General features: G+C 38.9%; 2 protein-coding genes across 3 annotated transcripts in view; one reads left to right on the plus strand and one right to left on the minus strand.

Moving 5' to 3' along the window:
* Nucleotides 1-1964, plus strand: part of E2F5 (E2F transcription factor 5) — a 40445-nt gene extending 38481 nt beyond the window's left edge. The window contains exon 8 of the mRNA XM_069100200.1: nt 1149-1964. Coding sequence (XP_068956301.1) covers nt 1149-1258 — 110 coding nt within the window. The 3' untranslated portion in view covers nt 1259-1964. The remainder of the gene's footprint in view (nt 1-1148) is intronic.
* On the minus strand, nt 1961-6333 carry RBIS (ribosomal biogenesis factor). Of its 2 annotated transcripts, none has more exons than XM_069100202.1 (5): nt 6177-6333; nt 5014-5119; nt 4149-4262; nt 2357-2473; nt 1961-2079 (listed from the first exon to the last, which is right to left on the minus strand). In XM_069100202.1, the coding sequence occupies exons 3-5, from the start codon at nt 4257-4259 to the stop codon at nt 2011-2013; spliced, it is 297 nt and encodes a 98-aa protein (XP_068956303.1). In that variant the 5' UTR covers nt 4260-4262; nt 5014-5119; nt 6177-6333; the 3' UTR covers nt 1961-2010. The 2 variants fall into 2 exon arrangements, with proteins under 2 accessions (XP_068956303.1, XP_068956304.1); XM_069100203.1 differs by having other exon boundaries at nt 5010-5119.
* Between the last annotated feature and the right edge of the window lie 12048 nt (nt 6334-18381).

Consider the following 18381-nt stretch of genomic DNA (forward strand, 5'->3'; position numbering starts at 1 on the left):
ACACTGTCTTTGTAAATGCAAAGTACTATATCACTTTGCTTCCTAGATTTTTTTTTCCTTTTTAACAAAGTGAAACACATTTGCCCTTTGATATTGTTAGAGTGTAGCATTTCTGATTATTCCGTAAAACATTTTTCCTTTATTTAAAACCCCAGCAATAGATAAAATTAACAGCCTGGGACAAAAGTTAAAAGGCAGTTTTTGTGTTGTATTCTATGTGACTTGTAGTAGTGTTTACATACAGTTTCAGCTCATTCTAATTTTCTTTCAGGGTGGCAAACTTCATAGGATCATAGGTTTTTAGCTTAGATGGGACTTTAGAGGCCCTATAATATAAACTCATGTTATAAATGAAGAAACTTCGATGCAGAGACTGACTTGCCCATAGACATATGGGTGGTAGAGATGAAATTTGACCCTGCGCTCGACTCCAGATGTACCGCACTTTCCATGGTACACTGCTGTCTCTTCATGGATCTGTGGATACATTTCACACTAATGCCCCTCTATTAGCCATCCAGAGAACAGTGAAATCATAGTCAAGGTTTTGGGACTCTAGTCGCTAGTTCAGCAATTGTCCTTTTCGGCTACAGTTACACTGCTACCTACACACTTGAACTCCTAAATATCTACCTAGGAGTGTGTGGTACAGATACCAAGTTAGTAACTGATACTGATTCGGACTAGTGGATCACTCAGATGTCTGGTTTAGTAAAAAAACAAGTCATAAAAGAACAATCCCACAAGTGCAAGTTCACATCAGGGTTAACCTAGGGGAAGGTAGTGGGAAACAGGAGGTGTTACTTTAAAAATAATTCATGCCCATGAAATATTTGAAATGCAAATCTCCCATTTCATAGCAAGGACTTAAGTTTTCAACACCTTCACTTAGTGATATGTAATCAGTGCATCCTTCTCAACAAAAAGAGTAAACAGAACTGATTCACAAATTTTGTCATTGATCTTTCCAGTTAGAAATACAAAAGACATACCATAGAATGTGAAAGGAAAATGTATTATGTAAGCATAAACTACACTTAGTGGTAAATAAGCTTCTTCATTTCAGTATAGTTTGATGTATTCATGTTTTGCCCTCATTTATCCTGAAATTTTTGTTCCCCTTAAAATCTGAATGTGTTCTCTTACAGTGTTTCCCTTATTACGGCTCTCTCCTACCCCTGCTGATGACTACAACTTTAACCTGGATGAAAATGAAGGAGTGTGTGATCTCTTTGATGTACAGATACTAAATTATTAGATTCTATGAGAACTATTTGGCCTTTTATCTACCTCTAACTATATAACATCCTAGACAACTTCTTCATAACCTAAGTATTTAAAATAATGAATGTAACAACTTTTTTAGTTCACTGACTCTGGGAGTATTTTTCCTTTTGTTAATTATTTACTTCACAAAACTGTACCCAAAAGAACAAAAGGGCTTTGATCTCTTCAGGGCAAAAAGTGACTTTGCAAGTTTTTTGGTCTGGTTGGTGACACAATTAGTCATAAAATTGTTATCGGGGGTGGAGGGTGGTTATCATATCATATCATCCCAAGACCTCTTATTTTTTCCTTGTATGGGATGCAAGTCAATACTAAGCAGCCTTTTTTTAAAGATCATTACAAAATAAATGACCTAGGTCTCTTATCACTTAAAATATAATTTTATACCATTACTGCCACCGGTTATCCATATTTTTCTTTTATATCCTTCTAGTCTAATCAGTTTTTCACTGCCATTTGCAAAATGAAGGATATAAACTGACACACAAATTGTTTCAGTGAACAAATTTTGTGAAGTGCCTTCTGTTTTAGCACTTTAAGTTTTTCATGTTTTGTTGACTTCTTGACATTCCACTTTCCTAGATTTTAGGAAAGCTCTCTGTGTAGTTTGCATTTAAATGTGCCAATGCCTGTACATTAACAAGAATTTTTTAAAAAATAAAACTGTACAAACACCAGTTTTGTTGGTTTATTTTTTTAGAATCCAAATACTTCCAACATATATTACAACTGAGCCATTAATCTTGTAGCTTCATCCACACTAATTGTTTCACCTTCAGAGCACTGAGAAATCTAAGAGGAAAAAAAGTTATGTTAACGTCAGACAAATTAACTTTTCTACATATTGCTTATTTACACATCTAATTTAGTTTTATCTCTAAACTGCTTAAAAAGTATAAATGTTTAGAACCAAATATCCTTTGATAAATCATATGTTTAAAACATGATAAACAGGTAGGTACCAAAGTCTGTTTAAATCACAGCTTTGTAGATTTAGAATGAACAATGCTTGGAATTTAACTCAAAAGTTCTGATGCATAATGGAAATTAATGTTATTATCAAACTTACCAGGTGATTCGGCAGAGGTTCAAGTGACAGCCTTTTTGAGAAGTGTGCAAGCTCTTTTTGGATATCTATGAATGTCTTATTTACAGTTCTAACATTTTCTTCTTTCACAATGTTTATCTTTTAAAGAAAATAAAATAAAATTTAATCCCAAACCCCAAATCTGAAGTATATTATCACTTTACCTAAAAGTTTATATTAACAAAGATAGTAAAGAACTAAAACAATTAAATAATGCAAAGGTACTATGAACTCAAGGTCCCCATTTTTTTTTTTTAATGTCTGCATATTTTAAACAAAAGCAACCGTGTAAGTGAAGGAATTAGTCATTCAATTCTGCCTTTTGGTTTGAAAGTAATGGAGCTGGTCAAATAGGCTTTTTCTCCTTAAGAAGAACTGCATTTCTTCCTACCATAAATACCTTTTCATCCTATTTTCTTTGCTTTAGGGATAAAAAAATGTAGTTATCAGGTAATAACTTGGTCCTTTATTCTTTAAATTCTGGTCCTTTTATTGTAAGTTAGCTGTTACTAAGAAGTAGTAGCACATCTTTTAAATCATCAATAAAACTTTTTTCTAGGAAAAACTGCATAAAGTAGTTGAGTTTCTCTGAAGTATAAAGCAAGGAACTTGACAACTCTTATAGAGAGCTAGCTCAATTCAAAACTTCCCTAGAGCTGCTGAGACGGGTTAACTTTACATTGCATAGTTGCTAGGAAAATTTTGATAGTGAACTCCTTAAGAACAGTGACTTTTAAAACTTTTTTTTGCATTCCCTTAACATAGTACCTAGTACATAGCAGAAATTTAATAAATATTATTGACCAACTGCTTTCTGAATAATGTCAAGTTCATGGGGTTGGGTATAAAAAATACCTATAAAGAAATCAAAGTAAATAGGACTAGTTAGGATTGTTTAGCGGACAGGTGTTTATCTGCAAAAATTACAATAGAAACTAAAACTCCCTGTATCTACTTCAAAAGACTTGGTTTATACATTAAAAGAATTTACTTAACAACGTAACAGTTAAATTTGTAGAATACTGTCTTCTTTATCCCATCTTTAAAAGACTGCTTCAAGAAAGTCAAAGAAAAGGTCTCTCAGGTAACTAAATAATCAAGGTAGTCCATAATATCAGTACTGTAGCAAATAAGTGAATTTCCATCTACTGGGGAATAGCTAAACAAAATATGGTACTAATTAACATAAGAAAAAAGATTTATATGAACAGAGTGAAGAAAATAATCAGAAAAAATTAGCACAATGACTATTAACAGGGGTGGGGAACCTGCAGCCTGAAGGATACCTATGGCCCTTTAGGTCCCTGGGTGCAGCCTTATAGAACAAATCCTTTTATTAAGAGGCTTTGTTCTGTGAAATTTGGATTTAGTCAAAGGCTGCACTTGAAGACCTAGAGGGCCACATGTGGCCTGGAGGCCTCAGTTTCCCCACCCCTAGACTATAATAAGAAGACAAAACAAAGCTGTAACTTGTAAGGACCAATCTTGACCTGAAGAGATTTTTTTTTTCTAACAAACCCTCCTTTTACTGGAGAGAGGAGAGTATGGATATGGAGTACTACATATGCTGTTAAGACACAATGTGTCTGCTGATTTTGTTTATCTAGCTTGTGGTTTTTTGGTTCTATTTTGGGGGATTTTTTGTGCTTAAGACTGAGAAATTTCTAGTGGTTTAAGAAACATGACTTGGTTTTTTTTTTTAAACCCTCACATCTGTCCTTAATGAAAAGAGGATAGTAAACAAAATTATTATATTTACTTCTTTAACACTCACCTTCTTAAGATTTGTGGTGACTGGTTTTGCTTTATTTTTAGCTTTCAAATTCTTGCTGGCAATACGAAATACATTCTTCATCTTCTGCCCTTTCCCTTTGTTCTTCCCCATTGCCTAAGAAAGCACAAAAGAATTCTAAGCTATCCAAGTTTAAAACTGAAAACCAATCTAATCTCTTTAATGTGTTTGGATTGCCAATTCCAAACTTTTAGAAGTAATCCACTTCTGATCATTTCTTAAAGTTGTTTTTAGAACATATATTTAAAAGGTAACTCTTGGTATAACATTCCGTAATTCACTACTTAATACTAGGAGGGAAATGTTTGGATTCTTGCCTTATCTGCTTATGGACCACTCCATTTTTTCCCCAAATATGTCTTAACTCCTCAGGAAGGAGGCTGGAGGGCCACACTAGGGTAGAATGTCAATTATCCAACATTCATCAAACAAGGTCATTTCATAATTGTTTTGTTTGAAGAGGGGGAGACTGAATTCTTGGAAAGTTCTATTATTTTCAGAAATGTAACGTAAAAACAAAAAGCATTATAATGGAATTGCTGTTAGTCTCATACTACCTCTTTATTGTATGTTCTATTGAGACTTCCCATTGACTTTTCATTTACTCTGAGATGACCTCCAATTTACACTGTATATAGTTATTTCCATGTTTTGTCTCCCTCTGAATGTGAACTCTTTCAGGACAGGACTGTCTTTCGCCTTTCTTTGTATCCTTAGCATTCTGCACAGTGTTTGGCACATAGTAAGTCCTTAATAAAATGTTTTGCTGGCAGTTTTTATGAAAAACTTACTATGTGACAGTATCTGTTTTACCCCAGGAAAAAACTTAAGTTTGAAAATTACCTACCTTTTTGTTTGCTGATCATCCAAAAACAAGATAATCTTAATGCTCCACTTTCTATGTACACTGGACTCCAATGGTTATCTCAGTCAGTTGAACAAAGTGACAATTCCTGAAAAAATAAAGGCATTGTGTTAATATTCAAATATGACAAACTCCATTTCCTTCCTTGCCCATATGGAGTCATAGTCTTCAGGCAAAAATAACTATGTTCATCCAAAGCAGTATGAAAACTACCCCAAAAATCATGTGCAGAAGTTGCAAGTATATACTTTTGTACAGATTACAAACTCCGGGAAGAAAACTGATGGGGACCTCACTAGGCTTCTGGGGTTGTGAATTGTAAAGAAAATTGAATTAGAAATCAAAAAATCATGAGAGGTTCTCTCCTATTCTGGTTGCTTAATCTTGGGATAAATTACAACTTTGGCAGGCCTCAGCTTTTCATCTGTAAGAGGGACCGGGCTAATTGGGATCAAAAAGGGCCTCTTGCCCCACACTGTAATTTTATGAAGTCCAAAAACCTAGAACCCACATGTTTAGCCTACATCATTCAATTTATACTAAGAAGTGCTTCCTTGAAACAAGGCTCAAAGCAACCCCACCCTTACTCTCAACTCAGTGGGACTATATTTAACACCGAGAATAAATCGCAACAAAGCACGGGCCCCAAACTCACTATGACCACCCGACCTCCAGTGTATCTGGAAAAGTTGCCTAGGCAACAACACTACTGATGACGTCATGAGCGTTAGAGGTCGCCCCGCCTGCAAATATGGCGTAAGCCTGCCTGGCGGCCTGAGCTGGGGGGTTAAAATCCGGCCGGACGGTCAATTTCGGGGGCACTAGGGGGTGGAAGAAGCCTCGGTCACCCTCGGTTCTTCTGCACCCAAGAAAGCTATGAGTAAAGCGACGTAGAAATGTTCGGTGCAACAATTTTGGGAAATCTGCCCGTCTGGCCCGGGTTTCTTTCTGGGGGCACGAAGGTTGGCCAGGAGCCTCAGGCTGCACCTGTGGGGGGCATTGGAGCTCCCCCACGACCCAGGCCGCGGCGTGGGCGTAGCGCTGCCTCTGAGGCCTGGCTCGTGCCGGGGGTTCCCGGAACATAAGCTCACACAGCAGCCCAAGCTCGCCCCGCTCCCAGCCGGTGCCACCAGACCCTTACTGACCCGCAAGTCGTATCCCAGGGGCCCAGAGCAAGGAGCCCAGCAGTACACGTGCAGCTCCGCCAGCCCAGGCGACCAGCGCGGCCGAAAGCCCGCACAGGCTCCTCCTTCCGGAAAGGGGACGCCCCGCCCCCAGGGAGCTTCCGCTCCATCCAGCTCCGCCTCCAAACGTGCTGCCATCCCCCTCAGCCCCGCCCCTCCTCTAGGACGTCCTCTACGTTAGGTCTCGGAGAGTCTATAGAGCCCAAGTCACGGAAAATTCTTCCTGCTTCCCCCGCAGGGGGCGCCCTTTACCGGAAAGCCTCTTACGCATCGTTCCTGAGACTGCCGCAAAGGAAGCACCTGCAGGATCTGCCTCCGAACTGCCCCGAGGGTGACTGACATCCTCCCAGCGAACTGCAGGTGGCGCTGCTGCCCTGCTTTGTGCCTGCATCCTTGCAAACGGGAGATGGAGGGGGAAGGTTTAAAAAAAAGAAGGGGGAGCCCTTCGGCAGTTTCCAAGCATGGGGCCATCTCCAGTTGTCCTGATCTGCATCTCACCTCTGGACCCAGATGGCACCGGAGGAGAAAGGCAGGCTGGTGACTTTGCACAACCCTCCCTCACTCAAATCCAGTTCCCTTGCATGTCAAGGCATCACCTTCGTTATGTGCACGGTCCTCTTCAGGAAGGAAGGACAAACAGCAGGCGCTACCACCATTCTTAATTGTTTGTTTTGTTGTTGCTGTTTTCGGTCTTATGAATGCACCTTTGCACTGAAATTCAGGAGACCTGGGCGGTAGTCCCTAGCTTTGTCGCTAATTAGCTAGACAACCATTTTCAAGTCACTATTTTTCTGGAATTTAATTTCCTTTTCCTGAAAAAAAGAGAGGGTTAGAGGAGCTAATTTCTTAAATTATGCTCTAACTTTTGTTTTCTGTCATCTGGTTTCAATAATTAGATCACAAATTCTTTGAGGATTAAGTCATAGAGGGTTATATCATAAAGTTATGTCTTCTGTCTGACATAAAGCTCAGTCCCTACATGAGGCATCTAACCCTTCCTAACTACTCCACCCCTCATTGTGCTCTCCTTTCTTTAGATTTAGCTCTTAATTGCTTTCTATCTGCAGCGGTAGTATAGCTTATTCACTGAGCCAGACTAAGCAGGGACAAAGTTGGGGGCTCAGAGCCTGGCTACTCTGCAGAGGTACCCTGGTGAAAATTTAACAATAGGCTCTCAGGGAAAAAAAATTTACACAACACGCTTTTAAGTTTAATCTGCATTACTACCACTTTATCCACCACTTTCTTAAGTCTAGACAATCAACAAAACAACCGAAGCCCCCATTTGTAGCATTTGGATTTCCAAGGTGTAAATGAAAATTTTAACATCTGACTTTGTGAACTGCTCTGGAATTTCTCTGCTACTATTTTATCTACAGGTTCTCTCAGTACCTTAGAGGGGTTGAGGGTTGTCTTTTCTAGTACTATATCTCATGAGCCCCAAACAGTGCTTTCCACCATGATTGTCAATGGATATGATTTATATTTAATTTATATATAATTATATTTATTTTAATTAAGTTATATTTAATTTAATTTATATATAATGTACTTAATTTATATATAATATGTATTTAAATTATATAAGGATATTTAAGTGGTATTGTTTTTGTTTCCCCCCCTTCTCCCCTCTACTTTGTGCCAGGTAGCACAGTATCTGGCACATAGTAGGCACTCAATACATGCTTACTGACTAACTGAATTTAATTGCTTTGATTTAGTTGAGATGCTGTTACTACCTAGTTAAGGTACCTGGGCATAGCATTTGATTGATTTACTCTACTTTCACCTTTATATCAGTGTCTACTTCCCCAAATAAATTGTCAGTTGCTTAAGGCATTCAGTGAATATTTGGCAATCATAGGTTGCCAAAAGCTAGTAGAGACCTTACAGGTCAATGCTATCATTTTCCATATAAGTAAACCAAGGTCCAGAAAGTTTAAGTGATTTGTTCAAGAGTCAAGATTCCTCTGACTCAAAGTACTTCTGCTCTTTCTACTGTACCACACTGCCTTATTCATTCAACAAGCATTTATTAAATGCCAGCTATATGCCAGGTCTTGAACAGATTTCAAGAAATAGTATAGTATAGAAGGCCTGACATGCTCTGGTCCATGGGTCATGAAGAGTCAGACATGACTAAACAAGTGCCAGGTACTGTACTAAGTTCTGGAGATACAAAACCAAAGCAAAACAACTCCTACCTTCAAGGAACTTCCATTCTATTCATATTTACAGACTTTAAATGCAAACTGATTTCAGAAGGGATCAAGGAAGATAGGAAAAGATACCTGTGTTAAGCCTTGAAGGAAACCGGGGATTCCATGAAGTGGATATGAGGAGGGGAAGCATTCCAGGCATGAGATGACTTATTCAAAATAGGGGACACAAGCAGAAGTATGCTAGAGTTCACACATGCCAATGAGAGTCAATTGTTAAATTTTCTGTGAGCATTTATACCTCAGAAATCAGCAAAGGTACAAATCAGGGCTTGATTGATTATTTTGTTGATTGCATAGACAAGTATTGGAGAAAATGCCAATAATGTAGATTAAACTTAAAGATGTCTCTTTCCCTTATCAACAGGCAATCACGGCACAAGACTTAGGTGAAAAGCAGGTTTATCACAAGAGAAATGAACGTGCACGTGGAACCCAAAGACTTCACAACCCTTACACAAGTTTGTATATTTATGGCCCCACAACAAAAGGATGAGGAGAAAGCACGAAGGGGAGTGGCATGGGAGGGGGAATGTTCAGCAAGCCCTCCTGAAGGGGAAAAGCCTGTCAGGTTTATCCCAGAAGTAAGAAGAAGCGACTGAAGGTTGTTAAGTAGGTGAGTGCCACGGTCAGGTATCTACTCTGGCAATGCCGATTTGATAGATATATGAAGGATGGTATGGAAAGCAGAGAAACCAGATTCAGGGAAACCAGTCAGGAAGCTCTCACAATAGTCCTGCCAAGAAGGGCTAAGGGCTTGAATTCAAGTGGTAGATGAGAAAAATGAACAGTTATATTTAAGTAAATTGAAAACCAGATTCAGATTATTTAGATTCTTCAGTTCAGGGTATTTTTTTTTTTTACCTTGGGCACAAGATTATCTTTTACTACCATAACCATCATATTTTTAGCCTATATTATCAAAATTATCTCTCCATTTGACTTAAGTGAAGGCAGCTTAAACTTTATCTAATGGATAAAGGGCTCTGAAAGCCTTAGGTGACATTCCTTCCTAGTAAAGGAAGCATAATCTTAGGGGAAATCTTGGTAATAGATGTTCTAACTCTGGGCCTGTTTCTCTGACTAATGAGAGACAATTGTTAAATTTTCAGTGTGATCATTTACACCTCTGAAATAAGCAAACTATAAATCAGGGCTTGATTTATTGATGTGTTGATTGTCTAGACTTAAGAAAACAAAGAACAAAATTTATAATACAAATTGAACTTAAAAGTGTGTCAAGCCTACATCTTCTTTTAGAGGCAGCTGGTAGTGGGATAGAGGGCTAGATATAAAATTAGGAAGATCTGAATTCAAATTTTACCTCAGACACTTAATCATCTGTGTCAACCTGGGTAAGTCCTTTAACCTTTGCCTCCCTCAGTTTCCTCAACTGTAAAATAGAGATAACAACATCAACCTTACAGGGTTGTTGTGAGGATCAAATGAGATAATATTGCTAAAAGTAGGGCGGCTAGGAGGCAAAGTGAATAGAGCACCGGCCCTGGAGTCAGGAGGACCTGAGTTCAAATCCGGCCTCAGACACTTAACACCCAAAAAAACCCAGCTGTGTGACCTTGGGCAAGTCACTTAACCCCTAACTGCCCTCCAAAAAGCAAAAAAAAAAAAAGATTGCTAAAAGTGTGTATTACTGCCTACCACATTGTAGATGCTATATTAAAGATGCTTCTTTCCTCCCTCAAACCAATTTTTTTTTTTTTGGAGATTTGGTTATTGAATATTTACCAGCATAGCACTATTCTAGCTTTTTTTAGGCTCATTGAAGGTAAAAGCTAAAAGGGATATTGGAAGTTATCTAGTCCTTTCACTTTATGGATTCAGAAAACTGAGGCCCCATGTTGTAAAATGATTTTCCCAATGTCACATGGTAAGTGAGGATTCAGAGAAATAAGTACAAAGGAAAACTCACAAATGGATTACTGTATCCTCTCAAATTCCACATAATTCCAACATAAATTAGCCCTGGGAGTGCCACCTTCAATGGAAACAATCTAGTTCTAAAGGAGAAACCTGCTGGGGACTCAGGGGCCTCTCTCAAGGCCTGTCTACTGACCTCAGTTTCCACTCCTTTTCCTTCTGTCTACATCACAAATGCCTCACTCTTCTCATCCTGCTTTGGATTTACTTTTCTTAAAAATCTTTGTCTTTCCCTTTTATTATCAGGTCTTTGGGGGTGGGGTTCACCTGTCCTCTTAGGTGACCCCTGGTCAGGAATTAATTGATGCTTCACACCCCCATGGAACCTCCTTGTTTATTTCTCGAGCAACCTGTTCTGGGAAATACCCATTTTCCTGACATCTGTCAAAATTAAAGACAGGACCTCTTTTTTTTCATTGCAGAGATAGAGGAATAAGGATGTGAATTACTGAATATATACAATATGCAGTCAGAAAGGGTCACAGTGGTGGCTGGTTCTGCTGAACTGTTTTTCTTTTCTTTTTAAGTCTGGGTTAATAGGAAAGGCTCACTGGGCAGGGGGCATGGGAGGGATGTATTTGGAAATGAATATGATAAAAAACAAAAGGAACTAAAGCAAATCATTATCATCATCATCATCATCATCATGTCATTGTCATTATCATCATTGCTGTTATTGTTATAGACTGGCTCTCCCTAACTTGTCCAGGCTAGAAATCTACTGGCCACTCATGGGCAGGATCCCACTATTAATCAGAAAGGAAGCTATGAGTATTCTGTTTCTGACTTGGGCATTACCCCCCCTTCCCCGACCTTGGATAGCTTGCTGGTTCCTCCATCCTAGGGCCTCACTATATGGGTATCATCAGACTTAGTGTGGACACATAATAGGCTTTAAGCCTCACAGAGACTCGGAATTTCCATGCTCAAGGCATCTCCCTAGTAACAGGAGTTATAGACATACACCATCACAACCAGCAAAAACATTTTTTTTTCTTAGAGATTAAGCATAGGACATGATACATGTTACAGCCATACTTAGGTTGACTATCTTTGAAAATGTGCATCTGGGAGAAACTTCCCACAACTACCACCTCTGTGTGCTTCAAATGTCTGATCTTTCACATTTGTACCAGATATATTAAAAACAGAGGATACACAAAGTAGAAAGTTTTCTATTAAATGGAAATGTTAAAAATTCAAGACAACAGAGGCAAGAAAGTATGTGGGTAAGGAAGGAAGAGTCTACATGGGTGACATTGGAATGGGGATTATTTACATATTACAAAGTCAGTTTACCATAACCAATAGAGGGCTAGGCTTGGAGTTAAGAGGACCCGGGTTCAAGTTCTGTCTCAGACACTTTCAAGCTGTGTGCATGGGCAAGTCACTTAAACTCTCTGAGACTCAGTTTCCTCATCTTTAAAATGGGGATAATGATCACTGTAGCACCTACTTTGCATAGTTATTATGAGATGAGGTTTAAATAACATTCTCTAGACTCCCAGTTCAGGGTTCTAACCAATATTTCACTTGTCCTCTCCAAAAATCCTATGGTAACATGTATGCTCTGGTCATTTCTCCCAGAATCAAGGCTGCTACATCTCTCCCTTGGAATTCCATGGAAAATTTCCATGGATGGGTTTGTGGCTGTCTCTTCCCTACTGTCATCACCTTGAGTCCCCCACCAGCTATTCTCCACACATTGTTGGGAAGTTAGTGATTAGCACCCTGTTCCATTTAATCATTTGATATGGATTAGCTTTTACAAAAAGATATTTACTTCTAAAACATAGGGAGAACTAATGCACAAACAATCTGTCTCTGGGAAGGAGTAGGCTCAGTTCAGCTTACTTCCTAGGTAGTTTCTGTCCAGAGGTGGTATCACTGCCTGATGAATCATGATCTCATCCAGCATTCCAAAGGTGACTGCTGAAGGCCACCCTTTGTTCCCTTCAGCATTAATGCTGTGCTGGCTGCCAGCCTGGGCTGGATCCCAGAATGATGGAATCCTGAGGAAGGCTCTTCCACTTCCTTCATCCCACAGGGGCATTGATGCAATGCTGGGAACTCTGGAACTGTAGGATACCAAAGAGCCCTCTTGACCTTCTGAACTTACAAGGTCATCAGAGGCTCCATTCCCTTTTCTGGTCTCCAAGTTTCTTCATTGGCTTTAGTCAGTTGGCCTTTTTTAAGGTCTCTATAGCCAATCAAAGATCTTACTCTTCAAAACATGGTTAGCTAACCAAAACTAATTATAAAATGTCTGTCTATGCTTTACAATCCATTTCTTCAATTCCTTTTCCTTACACATTATCACAATTACCCTGGAAGAAGCTACCCAGCATCCTCTAAATGGGGAGATGCCATCTTCTTCCTAGTTTCCTCCAGATAGATCCATTGTCTGAGGCCTCTACATATGCTCTAGACTCCTAGCACATATTGATATCTATAGGAAATAATTTTAAGCCTCTAAAATCTAATCCAATATAACCCCCCAAAAAAGCTATTATTATATAGTTTTATATCAGACATAATAATATCTAGTCACTTCATCTTTGTTGTACTCATTCACCAATCAAATACAAGGATAATAAAATATTACTTATTACATTCTACGTTCCTTTATAGTATATGTGGGTTCCCAATAAGCAATAAAACTACTCAAATGAAACCCATCTTCTATAGGACTGGACCTACTTTAAGACTCCAGGAACTAGTAATGTTTTTTATCATTGTTATATTAAAATAGACTGTGAAAACTGAACCAGAGCATTTCTGGTCTGGTCTGATTCAGAATAAATATTCACAGCAAAGGAGAAACTGGAGCAGAGCAGGGTTTTTCTCAACAGATCTATCCAGGTCACATTCCTGGAAATTCCTAATGGGGATGATCTAGTAAATGCAAATTAGAGATCAGTTCTTTATGCTAAAAGAAAAGTCATTTATTCTGCATATATTATCATGACCCCAAGGGGTCTATATCATCATCATCATCATCGTAGTCTTATTGTGTGGCCATCTTCGTGGCATGTAATGAGGTGAGCAGTTCCACTTTTTGCATAGGAGAGACATGCTGGGACTGAGGAGCTAGAGAGCAGTGAGAGGAAGAGCATTTCTTCTACATATGTGTGTGTGTGTGTGTGTGTGTGCGCGCGCGCGTGTATGTGTGTGTGTGTGTGTGTATGTTTCCAGTTTGGAGATGGTGAGTGGGAAGTCTTAAATCACACTCCAAAAGCGATTCTCTACCTCTAGGTTGGTAATTCTGGTGCTAGCTCCCTGAGCTGGAGGCCCTTCATTAGAGTCTCCAGGGGTGCTGGTGCTTACTTCTGACCAGAAATTTCTGCATAGTTTCTCTGGTTCGGTCAATATAACAGAGACTCACAATGACATAATTCTGGTGGGAGGAGCCAGTCAGAGAACCATTCACCTGATTATAGAATTCTCTGTCTGCATTATCAATAAATTTGTCAAATAAGATCTCATGCACCAGCAAGTTAGTTGTTATCTTCACTCCCAGGAAAGGTAGGATAGCAGTTGCTGTTGTCACAACAAAGAGACCAAGATTCCAGAGACCGCCTTAGCCAGTAGAGATGTGAACTCTTCGTCATGCAGATCAAAGGTATCAAACATACCTCATATTGTGGTAGCAACACGAATTGGGAAATATTTAACAAAATAAATAAAAATGCAATAAAACATGGATACCATTAATATATAGTTCTCTTAGTCACCATGTACCCAGTAGTATCCTTTATGGGGTAGTGGCCCTAGTTTCTCTTTGAAATTGATATTACTAATGTCAAGATCTGTGACTACTAAGACATGCATCACTGGATTAGAATACAAGCTCATTCACAAGACATTACAGAGGAGAATGACAGAAAACATAAATCATCTCATAGAGCAGGAAAAATGGCGGAGAAAATGAATCTTGAGAAAGCTTAGCATGAAACTGAAGTTAGATCATCCCAAGAATATTTAGAAACAAAACTGGAGCAACAAAACAAATGCAGCAGATTTACAAGCATTTCAAAATGACTATTCTTGTCATCAGTGAGAAGCAGACCCACTGCATCTGGACCTTCCTGATCCACAGCTATTTACATTCCCGCAGCTCAACATACTTGGTCATCTCCATTACTTTGTAAGCTCCAAGCTTCTTTGTGCCCTCTCCAACACAGAGGCATGCTGGGAAACTAGTAGAGGATCACAAGTGTGCTAAAAATACATCTTCCAGGGCTCAAAAATCCCAGCTCCACCAAATATGGGGATCAACATAGGACCCAGGGTGTCTCAATATTGCTAGCTGGACACAGATCAGGGGTGCCCACCTCTATATGTTGCTTATTTTTTTAAATTATGAAAATGTTATGTATCTTCCAAAATACATCATCCTTTAGATTCTCCCAAAGATTACTGTTTTCTGGAGAACAGAGTTGTATTTTCAGCTGACTTAAATATTTTTAACCTTTTTTTTTGTAAAAAGGAATCTGTCTGGTAAAACCTATGGACCCTTTCTCAAAAATAATGTTTCTAAATGCATAAAATAAAACCCATGGGATTGCAAATGAAACCAATTATTGAATGTCATTATCAAAATATATTTTTAAAATATGTTCACAGACCCCAAGTTAAGAATTCCTGTCTTAAAACATCATACTCTAGGAGTTACAAAAACAAGACATAGGCAGAATTACGACTATGCTTTGGTGGACTAGGGCTCAAAACTGTGCATGCCCAGGAGTTTGACAGCAAGAACATAGGGCTGAGAGACAGTTTTTAGGGCTGTAAGTACAAGTACAAATAAAAATGTAATGACAAGCTCAAAGGCTGATCAAGAATCAGTGGATTGAGGATTAGGAAGTGAGATTGGAAATGTCAAAAAGAGAGAATACAAAATACTAAAGGCTGCATGTAAAGTCAACTAGAACAGAATTCTTAGGCATGGAATTTACAGAGGTTGCTAATAAGTTGTGTGCATAAGGTTTCCTTATTTTTTTTTAAGAGCTTTTCACAGGCATTTACAAACCTACTGCTTGTGACTTGACATTACAAAAGGGTCAGTCAGCCCCCAAGTCTAGGCAGACCTTGATAGTCTCTGGCACCCATAACTGCTACTGCTTTAATTCTTGGTTGTTCCACACACCCTCCATGCACAGTGACATATGTTCTCTTAGTTTGCAGGCAATTGATACCTTAAACTTTTCTTTCTTAATGCACAACACAAATCACTCCAACCCTGCCACTAAGACTGTCCGTACAGGGTTCTCCACGTACTTTATACTCTATTTTCAACATATTTTGTAATAAACACCCGGGAGCCGGACTCCAACCATATTTATTCTGCTGGGTACCAGGACCAGGAAAAGGCCCTGTTGCTCCTTTATATTCTATGAGGTAATTCAGAACCTTGTGCCAGCTTCAAGACCTCCCCCTTGGTACCCATATAGCTACCACTTCAGTCTTTTCTCAACTGCCTGATGTGCTAGATAAGGAAGTTACTCTGATAGTAGATCTCAAGGAACTGAAACTTAGTTGCAAACTCTATAGCTAACCACTAAGTTTACTGATAACAAAGCTTCCTTCCTTCTCTCCCTCTCTCCTCTCCTCTCCCTCTGTCCACATAGGGAATCCTACCTTTTCTGCCCAAAGGAATATAAGTTTTTATCACTGAAACCTCAAAAGATATCTTGGGGTTTATGGGATAGATATCTTTTTTAAGGAGCATGCCTTAAACTCAAATTGCTCTGGCTCTCATTGATTGGTCATCAATAGATAACCAGCCCAAACCTCACTTGGTCATTGTTTGGATTGTGTGGGCTCAGCCTGAATGTAAATAGCAATTGTTTCTGTTTTGGCCAGAAACCCTGAGGGTCTTCCCCAACCGGGTTGGTTTTTTTTTGTTTTGTTTTGTTTGTTTGTTTTTTGACTATGTAAATGAGGACTTCCTTTGCCCCATTTCTTACCTAGCTTTAATCACTAAATGGGCATTACCTCAGACAAACTGATACCTGAGAAAGACCTTCGCTTAAAAAGGTCTAGGTCTCCCACTGAATCCAGGGCCATCTCCTCTAGGCCTGATCCACATCTTGCCACCCAGATGGCTCCAGAGGAGAGAGTGAGGCTGTGACTTTGCACAGCTCTGTCTCACTTAAATCCAATTCACTTGCAAGTCACAGCATCACCTTCCTGATGTCATTGGTCCTCTTAGAGAAGCAACAACAACATCATGGAATTCAGGAAGATAATAGAGGCTGTTGCCTATCACTGAATAGTTAGGAAGATACCATATGTCATTTTCTCCAAGACAACTAGAAAGTATTGAAATTATGACCCCAAAATTTTAAATCATTTTAAAACCTCTATTTTACCACATTTGTCATGATCAAGAGATGACTAATAGAAAATGGTAGGCAGACCCTATTCCTTTTGGGAGAGATCAGTATGAAGGCTGAAAGGGCAAAATGCCTTCTTCACAAATAGAAAACACACAAAATCCAAGGTACTTTCCTGTCAAAATGCCCAGAAATCTTAAACTCAATTAATCAAAACCACAAAGGAGTGCTTGTATTAGAACTATCTGAAGACTAAAAAGGGTCAAAGGCAAATAACACAAATGGATTAAGAAATGCTCAAACAGTACAAAAAGATCATTAGAATTTTTTCTATTGTTTGGTTAATGACCAGTCAATTCTGGTTTAGACTAAGAGGAATGAAACTGGTATTGTAAAATATTTTGATAAGGTTGATTACAACTCAACTGAAAAAGACAGACTGCTCTGTATGGAATTTTAGCATTTTGGATCACCTTTAGACAACAAAATAATAATAATTCCATTGAATTTGATACACATGTAATAAGTACATGATACACATATAATAAGTACTTATTATATATATGATGGACACAATGATAGTCCCTAGGGATACAGAGTTAAAGGGCAAAATCCCTTTAGGACCTTACATTCTAAGGGAGATGATTCCTTATCTACATAGATAATTATAAAGCCAGGTATAGGGTGATAGAGCCAAAGGAGAAATCCAAACCAAATGGGAAATTTGAGGAGAGAATGGTCTACTTACTAGACCTTGACCTCTGCCTCAGGTTCCTTAAATGGGAATAAAAACAGGAGCTACCTGGAAGGGTTGTTGTGAGAATCAAATGAGATAATATTTGTAAAAAATACTTAATACAATGCCTGGTATATAGTAGGTACTGTATAAATACTTATTCCCCTTTGTGAACTGATCCAACCATTCTGGAGAGCAATTTGGAACTATGCCCAGATGGCTATAAAACTGTGCAAGCCCTTTGATCCAGCAATGCCACTAATAGGTCTCTCTGCCAAAGAGATCATAAAAGTGGGAAAAGGATTCATATGTTGTAGTGTCAACCACACTGGCATACCCAGGATGGCTGCTAGCACAGGTTCTTAGATCTGCTTTCCTAGAAAGATAGCTGTTTAAGGGGTCAACAATCTTTTTTTTTTTTTTTGCTTTTTGGAGGGCAATTGGGGTTAAGTGACTTGCCCAAAGTCACACAGCTAGTAAGTGTGTCAAATGTCTGAGGCTGGATTTGAACTCAGGTCCTCCTGACTCCAGGGCTCGTACTCTATCCACTGTGCCACATAGCCACCCCAACAATCTTTTTTTAATTGCATTCATTAGTTCAAGGGAAAAGTCAGCACCCTGAACTTCAGAGAAAATATAAGCAGAGAAATAAAGACCAACAGACAGGGCTCTGACTGCCTGAATCAACTACACACTTTACATACATCCCTGGATTAAGAGAGCCTTTACATCTGAGCAGTTGGGGAACATTCAGCCACTCAGAAGCTTGACCAAGAAATCACAAGATCCTTCTCATAAGCTGAACCCCCAAAGCAAAATGCCAACTCAGGGTATATATATATACTTCTCAGAGACAGAAGGCATCAAAACCCTTTTGACTCAATGCCTAATTAGAAATTAGCAAAAGGTTTGAAAGCCTTCCTACAAGCAAGCCT

Source organism: Petaurus breviceps, unplaced genomic scaffold (assembly GCF_028583685.1).
Source record: "Petaurus breviceps papuanus isolate PSGF00001 unplaced genomic scaffold, PetGlider_PUasm1.0 38, whole genome shotgun sequence".
Classification (NCBI taxonomy): Eukaryota; Metazoa; Chordata; class Mammalia; order Diprotodontia; family Petauridae; genus Petaurus; species Petaurus breviceps.

Coding starts and splice junctions, on each gene's coding strand:
- RBIS (XM_069100202.1), bottom strand. CDS start 4,259: ATGGGGAAGAACAAAGGGAAAGGGCAGAAGATGAAGAATGTATTTCGT. Junction 2,474..4,148: donor TCACCACAAATCTTAAGAAG/GTGAGTGTTAAA, acceptor TTTCTTTAAAAG/ATAAACATTGTGAAAGAAGA. Junction 2,080..2,356: donor AACCTCTGCCGAATCACCTG/GTAAGTTTGATA, acceptor TTTTCCTCTTAG/ATTTCTCAGTGCTCTGAAGG.